At 41.0% G+C, this 21,064-nt stretch overlaps 1 protein-coding gene across 1 annotated transcript in view; it reads right to left on the bottom strand.

The window, feature by feature from the left end:
• frem2b (FRAS1 related extracellular matrix 2b) overlaps nucleotides 1–18,708 on the bottom strand; it is a 52,199-nt gene extending 33,491 nt beyond the window's left edge. The window contains exons 1-2 of the mRNA XM_063492960.1: nucleotides 13,606–18,708; nucleotides 12,414–12,503 (exon numbers count right to left, since the gene is read on the bottom strand). Of these exons, the coding sequence (XP_063349030.1) occupies nucleotides 12,414–12,503; nucleotides 13,606–18,616 (5,101 nt within the window). The 5' untranslated portion in view covers nucleotides 18,617–18,708. The remainder of the gene's footprint in view (nucleotides 1–12,413; nucleotides 12,504–13,605) is intronic.
• Nucleotides 18,709–21,064: the final 2,356 nt, after the last annotated feature.

Genomic DNA, 21,064 nt, shown 5'->3' with positions numbered 1-21,064 from the left:
AATCAGCAGCAGCAAAAAAAAAAAAAAAAAAAGCCAACTACTGTTCGTGCCATCTTTTAATTAGCATCAAAAAATGTCGATAAGTGTTAATCAGTCTGTCTATTCAACATGTGGATCATTAGCAAGACACCCCATCTAATGATCAGGCTGCCATCAAGCTTTGAGGTAATTGGCTACATTTGGTGAATATTCATGGTCACACTGAAAATTACTTTGAATAATTTGTTGCTTTCTCAATCTTACAGCTAGGTTAAAATTTCATCAGAATCCAATGCGTCCTCAAAGATGTAATCATGCTATTTAGGGTCTCTAGTGTGTACTCGATTTTATACATCCAGGATTTTAGCGATTTTAGTATAATTGTCTTTAATTAATTTGCATAACGGAGGCAATGTCGCCTTTGAGAACATATAAGTCAAGAGAAAAATCAATACCTAATTTTCTTTCAAAGAAACAGCAATGGTTAATTTCTGTGATGGAAAGTAAACATGTTATATAACCATCTCCTATAAAATGACCTTTGCTTTGAGGTCCATATTGTGTGAGACTATACCAGCATACTTTTCACCTCTCCAATTAAGGGAAACGGGATTTAATAATCCTGTTGAAGGAAAAAAAGCACATGGCAGAGTACAGAAAGAGAGAGAGAGCGATATGGTCTAATCACCCTAAGCCTTGTATGCACAGTAACGAGTGGAGAGCTGGCCGTGGCTTGAAAGATTTAGAATGGTTATGATTTCACAGGTCCTAAACCCTTTTCTATAAGCGCAGACTTTCAGGGAACTGGTCTGCCATAAATCTGGCCACTCCAGCAGCGTCCCTTCTGGCTGCTGTTGCCTCTGTGTCCACTCCAACACACGGTGATCACTCTGGGGCAAGATTTGTGAATGCTGAAAGAAAGGCGAGAGGTGCTTTTGTACAAAGGTGCCAGGTCAGAGAGTCATGCAAGGCTTAAAGCAAGCAATGCTTTGCTCTCAGTAGGGAAAGTTCTTCGAGATTAACATCTGAACCCAAAGGTGATTAAATTCTCAGAGCTCTTTCCAAATTTGAAGTGTAGCAGTTAGAATTACCTCTGTCCTTAGTGACTAAATCCTGATTTTTTTTAAAGCTGTTTAGAAGGTCAATGTCTCCTTACTGCATTACATCTCTGCTCTGAGACTTTATGGGGTGACAATTATAACTATGTTGGCTATGATTAGATTACACTTAAAGGCATTTTTTTTAGTTTCATAAATCATTTTACAAAATCAAAACAGGATCAAATTATCAGCTCCTCACAAGAATCAGAAAATTAAAAAAAAAAGTTCTACCCAGCATCTGCAGAATGAAATTCAAAACACTTAACATCATGATTTCAATACTCTCTTCTACCCTGTTCTTGACACTAAGGATCCTTTTAAGCAATCATCCTGTTTACACTTTTTGATTCCTAATTGCAACACCAGGTTGTTGTGGAAACTGCACAGTGACTTTCTTTTGGGGTCGAACAGCAGGAGCCACTCGCATGTGTAAAAAGGCAATGAGCAATTCCCAGAGCTCCTATTTCAGATGGGGCTCCTTTATTCATCCCCAGGAAAGAAATGTGGCAGAGGAAGTACAGTTCAATGTGACTGTAGGGAAAGGTCACCCATTCCCTGGGATTCTTCTTCACACTCCAGTGTCTTCACACACTGCCACAAATGATGTCATTTGTGGGTGCAGATATCACAAAGACACATGAGAATAACTGGTGAGAATACATTTTTGAAATAAAAACATCCGTCGTAAAACGTCTACTGTATTTCCAGTTTCAAAGTCACAAATCCACCTGTATAAATTCAGATCATTTATACATTTATATGTTGGCAGTTATGTTGACAATTAATTAAAATCTAACATCCATCTTATAAGTTAAATGTTAGCAAATTATCGCCATCATTTAAAGGTTTATTACTCTCAAATATATACGTTCATAAATTATTTATCAAAACATTTAAAGAGTTATCAAGTTGAGAGTATAGACTTGCATGGGCAGCTCCAATTTTCAGTTATCCTGACAATAGACAAATGTACCGTTTCTAAAATTTACAGACCACTGACATTTCATACTGCAAATGAAAACATTCAGGCTTTTTATATTAAATCCTATTAGCCTTGGGAGGAAATATTAGTTCAATTAGAATATTTCCAGAAATCTTAAGAAGCAGCATGAAGCCAACTCTGCAGCGCATGTCTGCACTTTGCGATTTTACAACATGGGGCATTGTGCCAAGCACTCAAGGTGAGGACTTATTTCTATATTTTTAGAGGTACTTTTTGTGTTTAGCCATGTTGACAGGATAGTAAAACAGACAGGAAATTGAGGACACCCAGGCCGCTGCAGTAGTCTTTCAGCATATGGGTGAGCTATACCAGTGCCCAGGACCTCTATCATGGCTTTACGGCTAATATTTTCTATATTTTTCTTATATTTGATGAAAATACAGTACTTAACAAGATCACGATCGACATAGATTTCAAGTTATAAATTTCAATATATAAAGATTTAACAAATGTTTAAAGATTTAACCTTGAAAGTTAATACACAGGGCATTTAAAGTGCATCACATTTCTGAAGGATATCTCTTTCCAAAAGAGGTATCAAAGCCTCTTCTGAGGGCTTTGTATATTTTGATTGTATAGGTGAGCTCAGACAAAGTATTCATTGATTGCCCTTGAATAGCATTCCAGCCTGTCGAAGAGGACGTGGCCTCGAGTGTCTTAATTAACAGTCAGCCACACGGTTTACGGAGCAAAAGCCTGAACTCTCAATAGCAAGGGAAGTTACAACAAAAGGCTGAATTAGCAACTACAGGGCTTTTTTTTCAACATTCACAAGTAAAGGTCATAGTGGATTTCAAATCAGGAGTTCTTTGCTCATTACCAGTCAATTATGTACAGTATGAACACCGTGGCGCATAAGCTGCTGAGGTAGATGTGCAAATCTTCTGTGACCTGCTGAAAAAGCTGCGTGAAGTGAAGCTGGTGCCAAAAATTTTTTAGCAACCCTTTGAGTTTTGTTTATATGGAGTTATTTAAAAAAAAAAACACCTTTCCAAATAGCACGCTGTAAAGAATACAAGAAGAACATGCCTTTTGAGCTTATCTTAGCTAATAAATAAACATTTTTAAGTCATTTCAGAGGAAACAATCTCAGGCAGAAAAAAATGTGTCTGCCTGAGCTTACATTGTTACAGGTGCATATGCAAAATGTATCCCAACTCTCAAATACTGCTGGCGACTGAACAGAAGAACAAAGGTAGCGAAATAACAAGGAGGTACAAGGCTAAGTGCGACTATGGGAGGGAAAACAAAGAAACATAAGGATGCAGGAAGACAGGAGTTGACAAAGAGAGGGGGGACGTGCTTTTTCTTGACCCTTGAATGCTCAGTGTTTGCTCTCTTGTCAGACCGAATAATGGTGGACTGTTTGCTGAAAGCAGCAGTGTGAGGCCACAGAATATAAAACCCCATCCCAGTCCCCCAGACTCATGCGCTCCATACTAATAAAGCCGGGCATTTCTCGAGTCTGTTGGGCCGGCCTCCATTGGCTTCGGCTATAACAACATGTTTCAGCTGCATTTCACAGTTGTTACTTGCAAATCCTCACATGTAGTAAAGCGTTTGCCTTGGAGCGAAATGCTCCCTAAAAAGCTGAAATGGTAATTCCTAAAGAAGTGTTAAATAACTGTTGGCCCTTTGTTTATGATGGGTGAAAAGAAGCCATTGAGTAGAACTGTGCAAACCTGCATTTTAAAGATAAGCATGCTGTTCTGCATTCATGAAAAGAGCGAAGAAAATGTCTAAGGACTTAGTGTTGTTATTGTCTTCTCCTTGTAATATTGGACTGAAGATTAGTCTGTGCAGCAGAACAAGCCCTGGGTTCAAAAATATTTGCTGGCATGTTAAAAGAATAGTACTTCTAAGGATGCCTGCAACATTTAATTTAGGCAATCAAATGGATTTTTCTTTTTTTTTCTGGCCTTTGAATCATTGTCAAAATAGCTTCTGGAAGTCTTTGTTGGCGACAGTGAACCTTATGATATGAAAACCAACTTCTGGTACAAAGTCAGATACACTCTTGTCGTTGCATGGATGAGTTCAGTGCTGCAAGACCTCTATTCGGAGTATACCACATTGCATAATACTATCATTTAAATTTATTCTCTTCAGAGATCACTGTGTTGTGTGCTACCACATAAAGGCACTCAGTGTTGTAGGGAGCACAATTACCTGGCATCCCATGGAATGGAATAAAGTAAAGCGATGTAATGAATCTGAATATTTCTCAGACTGAAAACTATTAGACATGAAGGACAAGAGATGAATGTTGGAGTTACAAGAGAGCAGAAATGTCATTCTTACCTTCAGATTGCTTTGTTAAATTTAACAGTCACACTGAATATCCTTTAAAACATTATCACCTCTTTTTAAAGTTGAAATTAAATCTGCACCTGATGTTTCGAAGCTTTAATCGCACCAAATGTTCTGCTCATACATATGACTTATTAACCACCGATCACGTTTGAAGTAATGTTTGGTGGCGAGGGTAATGACTTTAGCCAGTCGCCTGAAAAAATAAGCAGTAAAATGCAACCTCTTTACCAGACTGCTCAGTTGTCTCAACCTGCTTCCTTTGGCCTTTATTTCTGTCTCTTGTCCCATTTTCTTGCTAATATGTAACTCTTCACTTCACTCCAAGCTCATGTGCTGGAAAACCAAGATAAGCCCATGCATGGTCTAGTTAATTTCTGGCAGCAAGACATTCCTGAGTTTTCTTAATGGGGGGAAGGGTTCATCTGAGTGCTGGACATTTCCACGGCTGTCTTTGAATTATTTTAGTGCTTCTCAAACTGATATAAGCCAAAACAAATTTTAGAAAATGCAATGTAAGACAAATAACTAAGAATTGATTCACATATCAAATGCAACTTTTGGTGGGACATATTACTTGACTAGTAGTGGAAAAATACTGATATGCACTGCCTTCAGCTCTGTAAAAAAAAAATATAAGAGAATAGATGAAGTGAGCGACAGGAATGTTCTCTGAATTAAATAACCATAGTTTGAGGCTGTCATATATTCCTTGAAATGGAGAGAAGCTTGATACTTACTGACTACATAACATTTCTTCACGGCTAATCAAATCTATAGCAAACTCTAAATCATTTATATTCATATGTAGATCCAGCTGAATTCATGCAGAGTTTACCTACTACATTTGCGCTCTCACACCTTGTCAACACAGGCAGTGTTTAGAGAGTGAAGTGCACATCAGCACATTCATGCCGTCGCTACAGGCGACAGGAAGCAGCTTGACGCCTTGCCCTCACCAATACAGGGACCAACAAAGCACTTCAATCTTTCATCTCCTATGACTACCCCCCCACCTCCCAATCCATTTCTCCACACGATGACTCCTCATATCCTGAGTATCAGGCTACACTTATCGAAAGGAGGTGATGGTGAGTGGGAGCTTGATCAGAATCCCCAAAGGGTTTCATCAGCACCTTTCATGAGATGAGAGCCCAGAGACACACTCCTACCATGTGTGAAAATAAAAACCTTCTCAAGTGAGTCTGTGTCTAAATGCGTATCATCTTCAGTTCCCCTCTACTGTATATATTTCCCTTGCATATTTATATACTAAACTTCTTCTTCTTCTTCTTCTTTCGGGTGATCTGCCTCCTCCTCACCCTGTCCCTAATATCCTCTTCTGTCACACCAATGCTCTGCACGTCCTCCTTCTACTACATCCTTGAATCTTCTCTGTGGTCTTCCACTTTGCCTCCTACCTGGTTGTTTCATATTCAACATCTTGTGTCCAATATATCCACTATCACTCCTCTGCACCTGTCGAAACTATCTCAGCCTTGTCTCTCTAACTTTGTTTTCAAACCACTCGACCTGAGCTGTCCCTCTGATGCACTCATTTCCAAAGCTTGGCCTTCTTTCTTTTCATTAGTGCCACTGTCTCTAAACCAAACATCTACCATCAGACCATCCTTTTCACTGTTGCTTCTATCCATCACAAATCACAGCTGACACTCATCTCCAGTCACTCCACCATGCCACTACACTCTTCTTCACCTCTCGTGTACATGGTCTGATTTGGATAGCTTACCCCACCTATTTAAACTCATCCACTTTCATTATTTCTACTCCTTGTAGCGTCACTGTTACATCCGTCTCTCTCTCTCATTCATACATATGTATTCTGTCTTGCGTCTACTACTTTTCATTCCTCTTCTCTCCAGAGCATACCTCCACCTCTGCAGGCTCAGTTCCACCGTGCCACTACTCTCGCTACAAATTACAATCTCATCTGCAAACAATATAGTCCAAAGAGACTCCTGCCTGACTTCATCTATTAATCTGTCTATCACCAGTGCAACCAATCCGTGATGTATTCGCACCCCTAACTTGAACCCCTCTGTCCCTCCTCAATAATATGCTGATGATATCACAATAAAAGAAGCTGGTGTTGTTTCTGCTCTACATCACAGCACTCTAATCAAAAGAGACAACAGCTTGAAATCAAAGACAAAGCCGTTATCAATTAAACTGTAGCTGATGCCAAGCATCTTGATGAAACATTTTAGCAGTGCCAGCCTCATCTCTGATTATGAAATCAGACAGCTGGCCCAGTGATGGAAAGACGGTCAATGCTTTGTGTACGCGAGTGTGAATGTGCATGAAAAATGTGTACAAAGGAGGTGCAGCGTGCAAAGGGCTCCAATCATGAAACCCAAGTATAGCTGGAGAGAGTTGTGACACACTACAGCCTCGGCCCAGCTGTCAGTGGCTTATCATGCGGCAGGGTGGAGAGGAGCAGCTCTGGTCCACTGCAGGGATTCAGGGGCCAGAAACACATTATCCAGAGTGATTTTTCAAAAGTGAACAAAAGCTCTACTCCTGTGAAAAGAGAGTTGTTACAGCAGCAACTGTAGCATCACAAACACTCAGATTCCCTGCTGTTTGTCAAAACGGTCCCATCGGGCGATTTCATGAGGCCAAAAATCACACAGGACACATCACAGAGCGTGAAAAGAAAGTGATATTTTATACTGTGACATAATAACGCAAAATAAATTCCTGAATAGTTTAATTTGACCTAAAGTTTATTTCCTTTTTGTTCTGCCCCTGTTATATTTATTTTAAGTATGACTCAGTTTGTCTGAGGCCGTCCTAAAACCCGATGACACAAACTTTAACCCTTTTTTTTCCCACATAATGGGGATTTTCGACCGAGGAATCTCAGTTCTGCTAGACTGATATCCTAAGGCAGTAATGACGACACACATCATCATTCGGAGAACAAGCCTGGGCCTGAGGTTTCTATACTTTTGGGAATTTGCCTTTGCTTTGTTAAACTTGGCAACATACACTTTGGCAGCACATAAAGACAGAGAGAGCAAAATCATCAAACAGGGTTTCCCTTCTGTTTTCTAATGGGAAAATTAAAGCAGATCAGAATAAATCAGTAAGTTCCCTAGATGTTTAAGCAACAAATCACCCACATTCTTTGTTGTAATCAGGACAAACACCACAATAAAAAATAAATGTGATATAGTCACGGCTGCTCTAAATCATTATCTATCATTAATGGATTTGGTGTTCTCTTTTTCTGATGCATTTCAGGCAGCAGAATATGCCTTTTGGACTAAATATGGATTGTAAATATGGAGCAGTAATCTGCACTCAGGAGCAAAATGAACTGCAATGGAAAAAAGGAAGCACAGCACTAACAGACGGCCTGAAAGTGATCCAACAGACTTGGGCAAAGAAATCTGAAAAAAAAAAAAAAAAGAGAGAATTCATTGGCTTATTCAGTGCCTGAATCATTTCAGAACAATGAAACCTCTTGAAACATGTTTAGGCGTTCCTGCCTTGGAGAATTCTATTATCATCTTTTCATCATCAATAAAAGCATTTTAATCTTCTTTTTTTTTTAAGTATTTCGCTGGCTCAAGTCTGCTAGATAACAGTGAATGTTTGATCCCCTCACAGATGAGCACAGGTTTTTCATCTGTTTGGTTAGTCGCAGCAGCTCTTTGCGGATATGCTTTCATTTAAGTCGTCTCTACTCTTCACACACACATTAAAGGAAAGCAAACTTGCACATACACCTCGTTATGCTGTGCTGAATAGAGAAGGCTGCTGCTGGGTGGTAAACATTGCAAATATAACTGCAATGCAGACTAGTGAGAAAATTATAACACAAAGTTAGCTGCTGACGACATAAGGGACCGGCAAGAGACGCAAATCACTCTCCAACTAAAATGATTAGCCTAAATCCATTCTGTAATTCAGTTTTTCATCCCCAAAGTGAAGCAGCTGTGACTCAGGAACAGCTCTGTAATCAAAGCCCAGATGTTTTATCACTAAATGGTTTTTCCATAACAATAAAACGACTTCACCTATTTTATTGTCTGAAGCACAGCTGGACTGTGAAGAAAACCGAACACCCTGAAACCCCTTTAAACTACCACTACAACGAGACCAGCTATGTAATTTGCTGAAGCTTAAAGCATACTTTATGAATATGATTCATACCAGTGGTCCCAAGGACAGAGGAATGTTATACCCCACAAGAAAGTATAGAAGAGACAGTTTCATTAATAGCAGGCTAGAAACGCTGCAAAACTGCAGAGTCATCTCCTGTGCGGTGATGGGGATATTATAGCATATAGCTATACTAACCTCACAACTGCATGTGAGTGCATGTTCTACACTTACTTTTGTTGTACTCTAGCACGCAATGGGGAGTAAGATAATCCCCCCCCCAAGCCTGGAATTAGGAGGGGAGACAAAGAAGATGGAGTATGCACCCATTGTCACAAGAGATTACGCACCGATAACATGGAAGTTATGTTGACAACATACATATCAGATGTTACTGCAGGTGAAAAATGGTTTGGAGGATTTATTAGGTCGAGGTATGCACGGTGACCTGAACTTATCTTGTTACACGAAGCAGAAATAACAAACAAAACACGCTTGTTGAGGTGGGCTCTGCAGACATGCACCCTATTGTCTCTTTCCATGTGAGAAAATGTGTTTCAGACAGAAAGTGATTCTATTTTTCTTTTCACTGCTGACCCATTTCACTAGAAATCTGAATTATTGACTTACATACTCTATGCTTCTTACAGCGAACGAGTCTCATTAGTCAAATGAGGAAAACATGGACATTTTGTGCATGCCTGCAGAGTTTGACCTTAAAAATACATTTCTTTTCCCAAACTATTAATGATCTTTTGCTGCCTTTTTGTAGCTCACTTAAATAAAAATAAAAAATAAAAATGCACTGAGCGCCTGGAATAAAAAACAAAGGGTACTACATTGTGTCTGTCATTAAGAACATTTGTGAGGTTGACTGACTGGCTGGAAGTAGACAGGGAATCAGCTCCATAAACAACTGCCTGGGAATGCGAGGGCTCGTGTGTGCTCAGGTAAGCTCACCTGAATGCAACTGAATCCCTAGGAGACAAGGGGAGGGCTGGAGTCCATCAAAACACAACAATTAACTGAGTTAGAATAACAAGGGCAGCACACATACACCCCCCCAAAGAAAAAAAAAAAAATCGACATTCCAGTTGTGTTCCAGAACAAGACATTTGGGCAACAGTTTCTTCAAAACAGCAGACACCTCTACAAGTTAAAATGTGTGATTTTAGTCATCTGGAATGATTAATTTAAAGCTCTGACAAGCATGACAACAAATGATATACAAGCATCACTGGTAAAATTCACCCTGTGGTCTCCTTTTTGGCAAAAACACCTTAATGCAGCTTTAAAAGCCTGCAGTGTCAACTTTAAGATGCTAAAGAAATTCAAGAGGAAAAGAAATCAGATAAAAAAATGCACAAATCATTTGTAGACCACTGCACATAAAATGCAGCATAATTTGGAAGTAAATTCAATATTATTCTGTTTTTTATACACTAACAGGATTAAAAGTTGTACTTTGTAAGAAACTCTATTCACTAATTAAAAATGCTAAGCACTTTGGGATGTGGCCCAGTTGTTTTTACTTGTAGTAAAAAGCCCATCTCCTCTCTTTATGTGGCCGAGTTAATCAAGTGAAACCGTCTAAATTGCACAAGCATAATTAATCTAGGTAAACAAAATATCTGCCTGCTTAAAGCACAGGTCATTACTTTAGTCGATACTCTAATACAACTGTGCTATACAATGGATGAGAGCGAGTCAGGTCTAGCACAGTTTCACATTTGGGCTCTGAACTCACCATTTACAATTAGAAACGTGTAGAAGTCAGCAAATACATTGTTGCAAAGAGGAACTGAAGCTCTGGCAGCTCAGATTAAAATCCAACACTGTACCCTGGTTAACAAGACAACCCATCTATTAGGAAAACTATGATGTCAGCTTCTACAATTAAAGCAAGCTTGTGGTTAGAAGTGAGACTGCCATAAGTATTTGGATAGAGCACAATGAACGGCTTAGCACTTTCCATTCATCCTCCTTTGTGAGAATACATGCCGGGAGTAAATTAGTGTACTGCCCTGTAATAAGTGCAGACAGTCAGTTTATGTTTGGACTGACAATGGAACCAGAAGAAATCCTATAGCCCTTTGTGTGGTATACTAAAACCCAATACAGGACCTCACCTGGAAGAGGGAAAAACAGTAAATGAATAAATCCAATAGCTTTGCACACATGTGCTGTTTAAACAATGACCAACACGCTTAAGCACACAAATTATGGTAATCAGCAGTCAGCAGCAGGCGCATACTCAAAACTGTGACTATATTCACAGTTCGTCACAACTATTGGCATAAACCCGTGGAATCTCGCTGAACAGCTGCAACATGAAAAGCAACTTTTCACAAACATAGCATTGCCAAGTGCATTTGGTAAATTTCCCAATGAACTTGAAGTGAGAAAGAGAATGTTTTCCACTGCTGAACATGACATAGTGCAGCTGTGTGCCAGTGTACGGCATTCAGCTCCTCCACAACACGGCTGTTCAAAGAGCTGCAGGCTCTGTCTAGGGATTTAGGGCAGCCACCAGCCCAGCTTAAATCTTATTAAAAAAAAAATCTTCACTGATTGCCTCAAAAACTGCACTGCAGTACGTGGTGAGTCCTTATGGATCGGCCATCCAATGAGATCATTCATCAATTTGTTAAGCTCTTTAGGTGCCACTATAAAGTACAATTTTCATATCAAAGAATGACATTTTAGAGAGGTGCACTGTATCTGATAGTTGCCATTTTATGCTTTGTTTTGTTTGAGGACATAACTATGATTGAGGACGGAATAAGACAAAAGCTGTTTTGAAGTCTCGCAGTGAGCGCTGAAAGGAGTGAATCTAATTGCCAGTCTGGAAGATAAACTACCAGTGTGGGGATATGTGTGTCATCAAGCATCAAGCAAGGTACACAGAGAAAGAAAGTGACAAAGAGGGAGAGAGGCCCACAGAGATCCATTAAAACAAAACAAAAAAAGAAAGCCCAAGTGAGACAATAATAAGGGACTGAGCCCTCACTCAGCAACAAAAAAATCTGCATGGGCTCAACTGCTGATATTCAGTACCAGCTCCTGCATTTGAGTCATCTCTTATTAGCACCCCATCCACCTGTTGAGATTGATTTTAACCTGTCAAATATCAAACCGAAGGCACGGAAAATGAGAAATGAGAATGGGAGCTCACTGAGGTGCTTGTGGGAAAAGAGGGCCCCTATTAGAGCCGTCCTTTGTGCTCACTCATCACAGCTGAAGGATAGCAGAAAGGACACACTGTCAGGCACACTGCTTCTGCTAATCGGCAACACCGGCATGATTGCCTCAAACCATTCACAGAGCCTGCGCCTGATTACATATCTACAGCTCTACTAATTAGTAACTGGCTAAATCAATCATTACTTTCTAAAAAATAATGAGCGACTACGGTTAGGTGCTAAAAGACTGACCTACCTATGCATCATTTGCAGTAGGACAAACTAATGAATATACTAATGAATATTTGAATAAAATTTTAATAGGCGTAAAAGATCTAACATTCCTTTTTTTCCCGAAATGCTGGTGGAATGAAATTCACCAGAGCATAAACAAAAGCTATCTAGAAACAGTACATCTTTCCTTCTATTTCACTGCATGCCTGTTATCTCACTTACTTAAGCTGAAATAATGGAAATCTCTGCAATCTTTGCAGATGCCTTTTGATTTGTAATTCTGCCTAATTAGGCACATTGTTGAGTGGATTCAAGCCTTTCCCTTCTTAGAGAAATCTGAATTTATTAAACAGCAACAGCGTGACAAATTCACTGTATCATCCTCAAAAGTGAGCGTGTCACAGACTCATTTCAAATTTAATGGCTATCACTCAATATAACTCCAAGAGTGGATGTTTAAATTGAGGAACTTACCACTGTCCTCAATGGAGAAATGAAAGATGTCGTTTGTCGCGTTGTCCCCATCCCTCAGAATATAGCATATGCTCATGTCGTCAATTTCAGCTGAAAAAGAGCACATTTACATAAGTAAAAGCAAAATCCTGCTCACAAAATTTTGCATCAGCTATTTGGCAAAAACAACTAACAAAATATGTTCAGTTTGTTCCTATCTACTTGTCAGTGTCTTTGTGCCTGTGTGCTTAAATGTGCACGCTGACAGCGCCAGGGGAATCCGAGCAAAAGGAACTGCCTGAAAGGGCTGTAAACAAATAAGACTCTTGAATGATGCCGGACATTAAGACCAGCTTGACTCGTGGGATGCCATCACAGCAGTCTGTCTGCTTGCCATCTTGATAGCGTGGTGCTAGACAGGCTTCCTTATAGCACTAAAAACTGCAAAGTTTCCACACTTGCTGCGTTCAATATTTTATGTCAGAATATCTCCCTTCAAAGGGACCGATGCATACAAATGTGTAGCCTAAACTTTCAAATGCCCAGGAGATAGTGTCTTTATTTACTGTCTGTTTACTCTTGTGAGAACTCTTGAAATATTGAACAGGCCTCTAGGGGAAAGCATCTCACAGTGGCTTAGTAAATAAAAGCAGGGAATACGTGGATATTGACTGTGGCTGCTACCCTGATATTTACCATTACCAAGACACCCCTCTGGTCTGTTTGAAATGTAACTTCTGTACTGCACCATGTTATTTACAAAGCCAGTGATTTGCTGTGAGCTAGAATACCACATCACCCTCCCTCTGACATGTTTGCATGTTCACATTATTTATCATCACATCTGTAATTTTCTTGTCTACTGTTATATTCCTCTGGTAAAGCACAAACCACCGTAAGTTGCCTCCAAAGTGAAATGTTTTAGGCACTGTTTGAAAAATGCTCTCCTCCAGAGAGAACTAGTCAGCCTGAGGCACTAGCATACTTCTTTCTGTAAACAGGCACTCTCTAGAGTGAAAACAAAAAGTTTATGATTTTTAAGACCATTGGGGTAAGGCCATTTAAAAGTCTAAGTAAAAGCAGGGTAAGATTAAATTCACATCAAACTGCTCCAAATATTTTAAAAAGTCTTCTATGTGAGTTTTACAGCAGCAGATTGCAAACCCATCAGAATGTCACAGGACTGAAAAGTTTTAAAGAGCAGCCCTCTTACCTTGTGTGAAGCTGTTGATAGTTGCATTTCCTCTGGCATGGTTGATAAGGTAGCCATGTTCTGGGGCTACAGTAATCCTAAAGGTCACAGAATCCTGAATGCTGTCTCTGTCCTCTGCTTTCAGGGTCTTACTAGTGATCACAAAGCCTAAGTGGCCTGTTTCCAGAACCCGCAGTGTTGGGGCACCTTTATTAACCAGAACCTGTGGTACACCATTATCCACAGAGAGGATGGTAATCTTCATCATTTGAGGCTTTCGGGTCTCAAATACAGTATCGGGGAAGACATAGAAGTCTGTGTGAGTGCCATCGGTGACAGTGAAGGAGAAACTGTCCTCTGTGCTCTCTGTGCCATCGTGCCTGTAGCTGATCAAGTTCTCATTCAAGTCCTGCTTTGTGAATGAGGTGACAGGCCGGGTGTTGTTAAAGAGCAGGCGACCATGAACTGGAATCTGAGTGACTGTGAATTTCAAGAGACGGTCAACGGTGTCCCTGTCTTCAACTGTTAGCTCGAAAGGTGTGATGAGTTTGTTTTCTCCCTCAGTCACTGCCAGACTGTGTACCGTCAGTACAGGCTTTTTATTATCCACATCAGCGATGGAGATGCGGAAAGTGCGGAACACGGGATTATAGCCATCAGTCACTTCAAATTCAAAGCTATCCATTTTCACTTCATCATCCGATGTGTGAATGTAGTAGATTTTGTTGCCAGCCAGCTGGAGCTGTGTAAAGGATGAGATGGGCATCCCAGGTGTGTCTGTGCACTCCAGGTGTCCTCTCACTGGTGCTCGAGTGATTGTGAAAACTAAGTGTTCATCTGGGCTGTTGAGGTCACTGGTACTGAGGAGGTCTGTTGTCAAAGTAACCCTGCCACCCTCTTTAAGAGATACACCTTTACTGACCACATCAGGGAAAACCATGTCTATGCTGCCAATTGTAACATAGAAGTATCTGTCAATCAAAGGGTTGATGCCATCAGTCACATCAAACTTGATGAGGTCTCGAATTCCCTCTTGTCCATTGTGGATGTACACAATCAGACCCTGATCCACCTCGCTTTGTGTAAAATTCATTCCAACTGTGATATTTTGCAACATCCCCGAAGGCGTCGTTCTTTGCAAATACCCTTGACCGGGTCCGTATCGAATTATATATGTTAGCATGCTATCCTCAGAGTCCAGATCAGTAGCTTTTAAAACATCGCTGTTAATGACTTTCACATCACCTATCTCTATTTCAAGGCCATCATTGATTGCCATCCTTGGGGTTTCGTCGTCCACAGGGATAATCATAACAATGACTGTTTTCTCCACACTGAACTTTCCATCTGTAAGAACAATATCAAAGCTGTCCTCTGTGGTCTCTGAGTCATCATGCTCGTACACGTAGCTGGAGGCCTCCCTGATCTGATCCAAGGTAAAGTTAGACACAGGGACGGTGCCAGTAGTGAGCTGATTGAGAATAAATCCATGCTTGGGGGGTTTGGTGATGATGAATGTCAGTTGATCAGAGGGGAGATCTGCATCAGCACCATTCAGAATGGGAGTGTCAATAACTATGTTCATGCCCTCCATAACCACAAACTCTCTCATGTAAATCTCTGGCTTTTCATCATTAGAGGGGATTATGGAGATGGGGAAAAAGTGCCTTTCAGAGAAATTGATGCCATCAGAGCATCTGAATGTAAACCTGTCTTCTACTGGCTCGACTCCTTTGTGAATGCTTTGAACATAATAAATGTGATTCTGTTTGATGTCCTTGATGGTGAAAGCACTAATAGCTGTTCCAGACCTGGATTTCTCTGAGCCTGGGGCTGGGGAAATATTTTCCACATACCCTGAAGTCGGCTGTACGATGATTGTACACAGAAGGTCATCGTTGGGGGTGTCGACATCATCTGCGCTTATGTGGAGAATCTGAATGACATTCTTCTCTCCCTCAACAACAGTGAACTGCGGCCCCACAAAGACCTCTGGAGCCTGGCTGTCCAGAGGAAGAATGGTTACATGCACTCTGACACCTGTGATCTTATTTCCTCCCACAGTCCACTCATCAGACATGTCTGTCAAAGTGAGATTGAAAAAGTCCTCCTTTGTGCTTGAGCCTATCTCCCCACTTGTGTGAGCATAGACCACAAAGCCATTAATAATATCAGCTTGGGTGAATGTGCCCGATGAAACACCTTTAACCAAGATTTCACCCAATGACGGCGGGTCTTCAACTATGAAGGTTAATCTGAGGTCATCTGTGTCCTCATCTCTTCCTTGAATGACATTACTTGTGATTTCTGTTGCTCCATTTTCCAGTACATCTATGTAGGAGCCAATTGTGCCAGCAGGAAGACTTATAGTTGGAGCCTCATCATCAATTGGCTTCACATTGATCTTTATAGTAATCGGGACTATGTGCACCCCATCACTGACATCTATTTGTATGGAATCCACTGTTGATTCATCTCCATTATGAATGTATGAAATTAAGCCATTTGCAATATCCTCTAGACTGAAAGCATTTCCTTTGGTCATATCAATGAATGTAAACTGGACCTGACCATGCAGTGGTGGCTGAGTTAAAGTGAAGGTTATCTTTTTGTTTTCCGTGTCTGTGTCAGAGGTGTCCAGCTCAGCACTCGTAAGGATATGTCTGCCACGCTCAAGCACAGTAAATCCAGAGTTCTTTATTTGAGGCGGCTTGTTGTCCACAGGCTTTAAAAATATAGTGAAAACCCCTTCTACAGTATTCCCAGAAACATCCTCAACAGTGTATCTAAACTGCAAAACATGAGTGATAATTCCAAGCTCAAGATCAGGTGGTTTGTAAGCTATTTTGTGGTGATTGATTTGAGCCTGAGTGAAAGTTGTGACTTCGGTGTTTGGATTTTCAGTCAATACCAAAGCTCCCAGTACAACAGGGCTGTTCTCATCGGTGTCTGTCGGCGGCTGCACGATTGTATATTTGAGATCACGATCGTCTGAGTCGAGGTCAGTGTAACGGAGGAATTTCTTTCGGAAGTAAGTAAGCTGATACTCATGCACAGTCATTTGCAGCGTCGCCCCAGGGTACAGTTCAGGTGGAAGGTCGTCAATAGGGAGAATTTTGATGACAAATGAGCTTTGACCTGATTGATTTGGTGGGTCATTGTCATCTTGAACCGTAAACACAAACTGATCCATGATTGTGCTGGTACTGTGAGGTCCAATGTGCTTGTAAAACAGTTTACCATCAGTAATATCCTGCTGCAGCCATTCAGTCACTACTTTCTCATACATTTCGTCCTCTGTATTAAACTTCCAGGTTGATGGGTCTTCTGGGGCCTCAGACTGACGCAGCATCACCTGTCCCAGTGTGGAAAAAGGAGGCTCGATTGTGAATTTAATTGTGGAATCCTCTGAGTCGATGTCTGCTGCACTGAGCATAAGCGAGGAGATAGGCATCATTTGGTTTTTGAATAAAACCAAACCAGTGTTGGCATTTATAATGGGAGGCTCGTCATCTGTTGGCACAACAGTAATAGGAAACAGAAACTCCACCTCATTTGTGCCATCTGTCATTCTGAAAACAATATTATCACTGTATGTGTCACTGCCATCATGTTGATAAATTACTACACCAGCATCAAGGTCAGCTGGGGTGAAAAATTTCCTCCTGGAGCCCAGAACAGTCAATTCACCATGCCTCAGGCCATCAATAACAGTCATTTTGACTTTCTCTAAATTATCCTCATCACTGATTTCCAGATTCTGTGAACTGGACAGAGGCCTGGACTGACCCTCATACAGCAATTGTCCAGTATTCCTAGTAACCACAGGGGCCAGCGTGTTCATAGGCTTTACAACAATCATGAAAGCAAAAGGATCTGACACAGCTCCCTCTCCATCCACAACCTCAAACTCAATCTGGAAAATCCTCTCAGTGTCCGAATCCACAGCAGGGGGCTTGTAGGCGATTTTCAGCTCTTTGAGGTCTCCTTGGTAAAATGAGGTTATTGGCAAATTCCTATCATCAGTGCTTACTATGTAGCCTTCCTCAAAGGACAGGGGAGATGTAATATTGAAGATTAATTCATCGGGATTAGACTCAACATCCTCTGCAGCCAGCATATCCGTGGTTATTGCTGTCATTACAAACTGATCTACTTCCATCATCATCATGGCAACAAAGCTGGGTTTAGGAGGTATGTTGTCTTCTCCCTCTTTGATTCTGACCAGAATCTGGAAAAATTCCTGCTTGAGCAAATTGCCTTCTTTATCATGTAATTCCACAACCATCGGAATGTAATCTCTGTTAGGTGACTTCGAAGCGAAAGTGTGCTGATAACGGGTGTTCATTTTAATAAACTCATCACAGTCTACCATTGTTCCGAGGCTCTCTTCATCCACAAGTTTTCCATACCTGGGCAGCACATTGCCACTGGAGAGGGAAGCTATTTTGCACTGATGCGCACTTCTATCATAGGTGAATTCTAAAATTTTCCTATCGATGGGATTACTTGTGCCGAGCAGTTTTTCAACAGTGAGCGGCATGTTTTTCGTCAGCACCTCCAGCTGTGTGAAAATTACCTCCACCTCCATCATAAAAGGTATTATAATTGTATCCGTTTGCGTGTCGTACCTGAGTTGTAACCTCACTCTGTCCTTCGGGGGACTCCGAGATCCAAAGTGAGAATACTTCACGTCATTGGGACCAAATTCACACGGAAACTTTTTCGGAGACAGGTGTCCAGGCCTTTGAGACAAAGGATCGTTGTCTAGGACTGTTATGCTGCATCTATCACCGGGCTGAACTTGGATAACCAAATCGTTGATGGGATCAATGAAGACTGATCTCCCGAAAGGCACGCGTATCCCATTATTGGCAACCAATATCGTGTCTTCTGACAGCTCAGCCCTCAAAGCGTATGATAATCCATAGCTGTCAAAAACCTGTGCAACCACATCACCTGTCAGAATCACTGCGAGCAGAATCAGAGCGGCGCCAGTCCCGTGCAGATGCGGGTGAATAATCCAAGCCATTTGTAGAGTGGAACTGCAGAGGAAACACCTTCAACTTTGTGCATGCAACCTTGTAAACCGCGTACCTCGGTTAAAGTTGCAAGAGTACAAAATCGGAGTTGGATAATATCACGCACCTGTGAGCACTGAGGTGCACCATTCTCTCACAGTAGCTGTGCACTGATAGCCCAAACTTCATACTCCTGCCTTGCTGGAGTAAGGAGAGCCACGCCCTCCACTCAGCCAATTGGTCGATATCTCTCCTCCGGAACGCGTTAGCCAGGTTTTAAATGGACGTGGTTTGTGTCATTCTGGGCGGAAAAAGAATGTCGCGTCGGATAAACGCTCAGTTTCATTTAGTAAAAGAATGTGGTGCTATTTATGTATTAGACGTGACTTTGCGTATGTCCCCAGCAGAACTTGCAATAAGATATGTGAGCAAATTACTTCGTTTAAACACGCCAAAAGCAGACTAGCAGTCTTTATTAAATATATATTCAAATATAGTTTAATTACTCCAAAATATCCACATTAATAAGGGAATCAGAAGTCCAGCTGTATCAATGTGAGTGCAGAAGAGCTTTGTCTCCCTCTCCTGGGTTGCACTGGAGTGAATATGCTCTGCACGTCTTCATTACCCTCCAAACTCACATTTTTTAATACTTACTGTTGTGTGCCTGTTTGTTTGTTTTTAATCCATTTCGGAAAATCAAGTCTATCATTATATTAATATCTCGTGCAATTTGCAATTTGCAGGATTAACTGTTTTAATGTTTTCTGTTTTATTTAAGAAGTCACTGTTTTTGTCACTAGAGATTTAAATTATGCTTTGAAGGCACTCAACTTTTTTAACCCTGCTCACAATCCACTCTTAATGGGATCAAAAGTTCTATTTATCCAAATCATGTGGGAACATTGTCCTGCTTCTTGCTGGGGCAATCTAATCACAGAGGTCCTCCAGATGTCAGGTGCTTCCCCCAGCAGAGCACTTTCCTCTGACAAGCTGACAAGCCCAGTCATGAACCTCTCTCTGTACCACTTACCTGGAGAACCAGTGTTGATGAAAAGAACACCCACAAAGATACTGCACTACACAGCAGGGCAGGACAGAATGACTGAATTTTATTCCAAGTAGGGTTGATTTTGGTGCCATGAGCACTGCTGCACAGTCAGATAAGAATTACAAATCTGGTAGATTAAGAAATTTGTCTGGTAGATTCAGACATACGTCCAAAGGGGAGTGTATGGAGAGAAAAAATGCAAAGTCATGAACATGTGTGGCATTTTTACTGTTCTCACAATCAATTAAAATGTCAGCAAGACAGATTTCTACAACACAGCCGTGGTATTCATTGAGCCCACCTGCAGGATTAGCTGCTCAGCTGTGTATATAGTATGTATACAGATACCTAAGATTCCCTGTAAATAGGCAGCAACTCTAGAGCTTTACAGTGCCTGGAAAAATCTGACTTCATTTGCGCTCACTCTCTTTTGATCCTCTTTAGATGATTTTTCATTCTATCCACAAGCTTGTGGACGCAAGCATTGTGTCTGCACCTACCAATAGTTATGCATTAATGACACACAAACCATCTTGCAGCTGGCATGTGTTGAAATCAGTACACAGTAGCTGCCATACCAAACGTTGCACTTGAGTTGCACTGGACACTGTTGACAGGGTCCAATTATAAATATAGCCCAGCAAACTGCAAGGCAAAGCTCCCAGTCCTTGACAGCTCCCAGTTACAAGAGAAAATGAAAAAGAAGATGAATAGGACTTTCTGACAGCAGCAATGGCAGAGAAGGTATTGGATCATATCCAAACCTTCAGGCTTATTTTGGGGCTAGGGGAAGTTTGATGATATTCTGTCATATCACATTTATATCAAATTTATTGTAAATGACCAATCATTCTTAGTAGATAGAACTGTCAGTCCATGCAGCAACTGAAGACTGTAATCATGCTCCTGATGTGCAGAGGATTTATTGCCGGGTAGTAACACATGGCCCAGGTGGGATTGAGGTTTAAAAATTACACTTCGGCTCAATTTCACATACCGCTTGTGTTTATCGAAGTAGGAGCTGATTTCAGGTTGCTCAAGTTTTCACACTGCTGACGGCTGACAACAAAAGTTTCCAGGCTCTTTGTTCGGGAGTTCGACTACTCTTTGTTTGTGGCTGTTAACACTCAAACCTTGGTTTACTTTGTTTCGAGACAACTTTGGTGACAGCTAACTACACTTCTACCAGCAGTCCAAAGATAGCGTCTACGTAGAACAAAGAGATACATATATTTACACTAGGTGGATCCTATATCCAAAAATGCCATGTTTTTGCTTGTTGTTTACTGAAAACCTAGCTTCCAGTTTCCTCTCAGCTGGATGCCCTCCCAACAGGCTAAATACTGGAAGACTTGTATTCCCTCCTGTCAGTAACAACACTGTTATTTTAACCATTTTCACAGAGATA

Source organism: Pelmatolapia mariae, linkage group LG14 (genome assembly GCF_036321145.2).
Source record: "Pelmatolapia mariae isolate MD_Pm_ZW linkage group LG14, Pm_UMD_F_2, whole genome shotgun sequence".
Lineage (NCBI taxonomy): Eukaryota > Metazoa > Chordata > Actinopteri > Cichliformes > Cichlidae > Pelmatolapia > Pelmatolapia mariae.
This window is presented reverse-complemented; position numbering and strand designations above follow the sequence as displayed.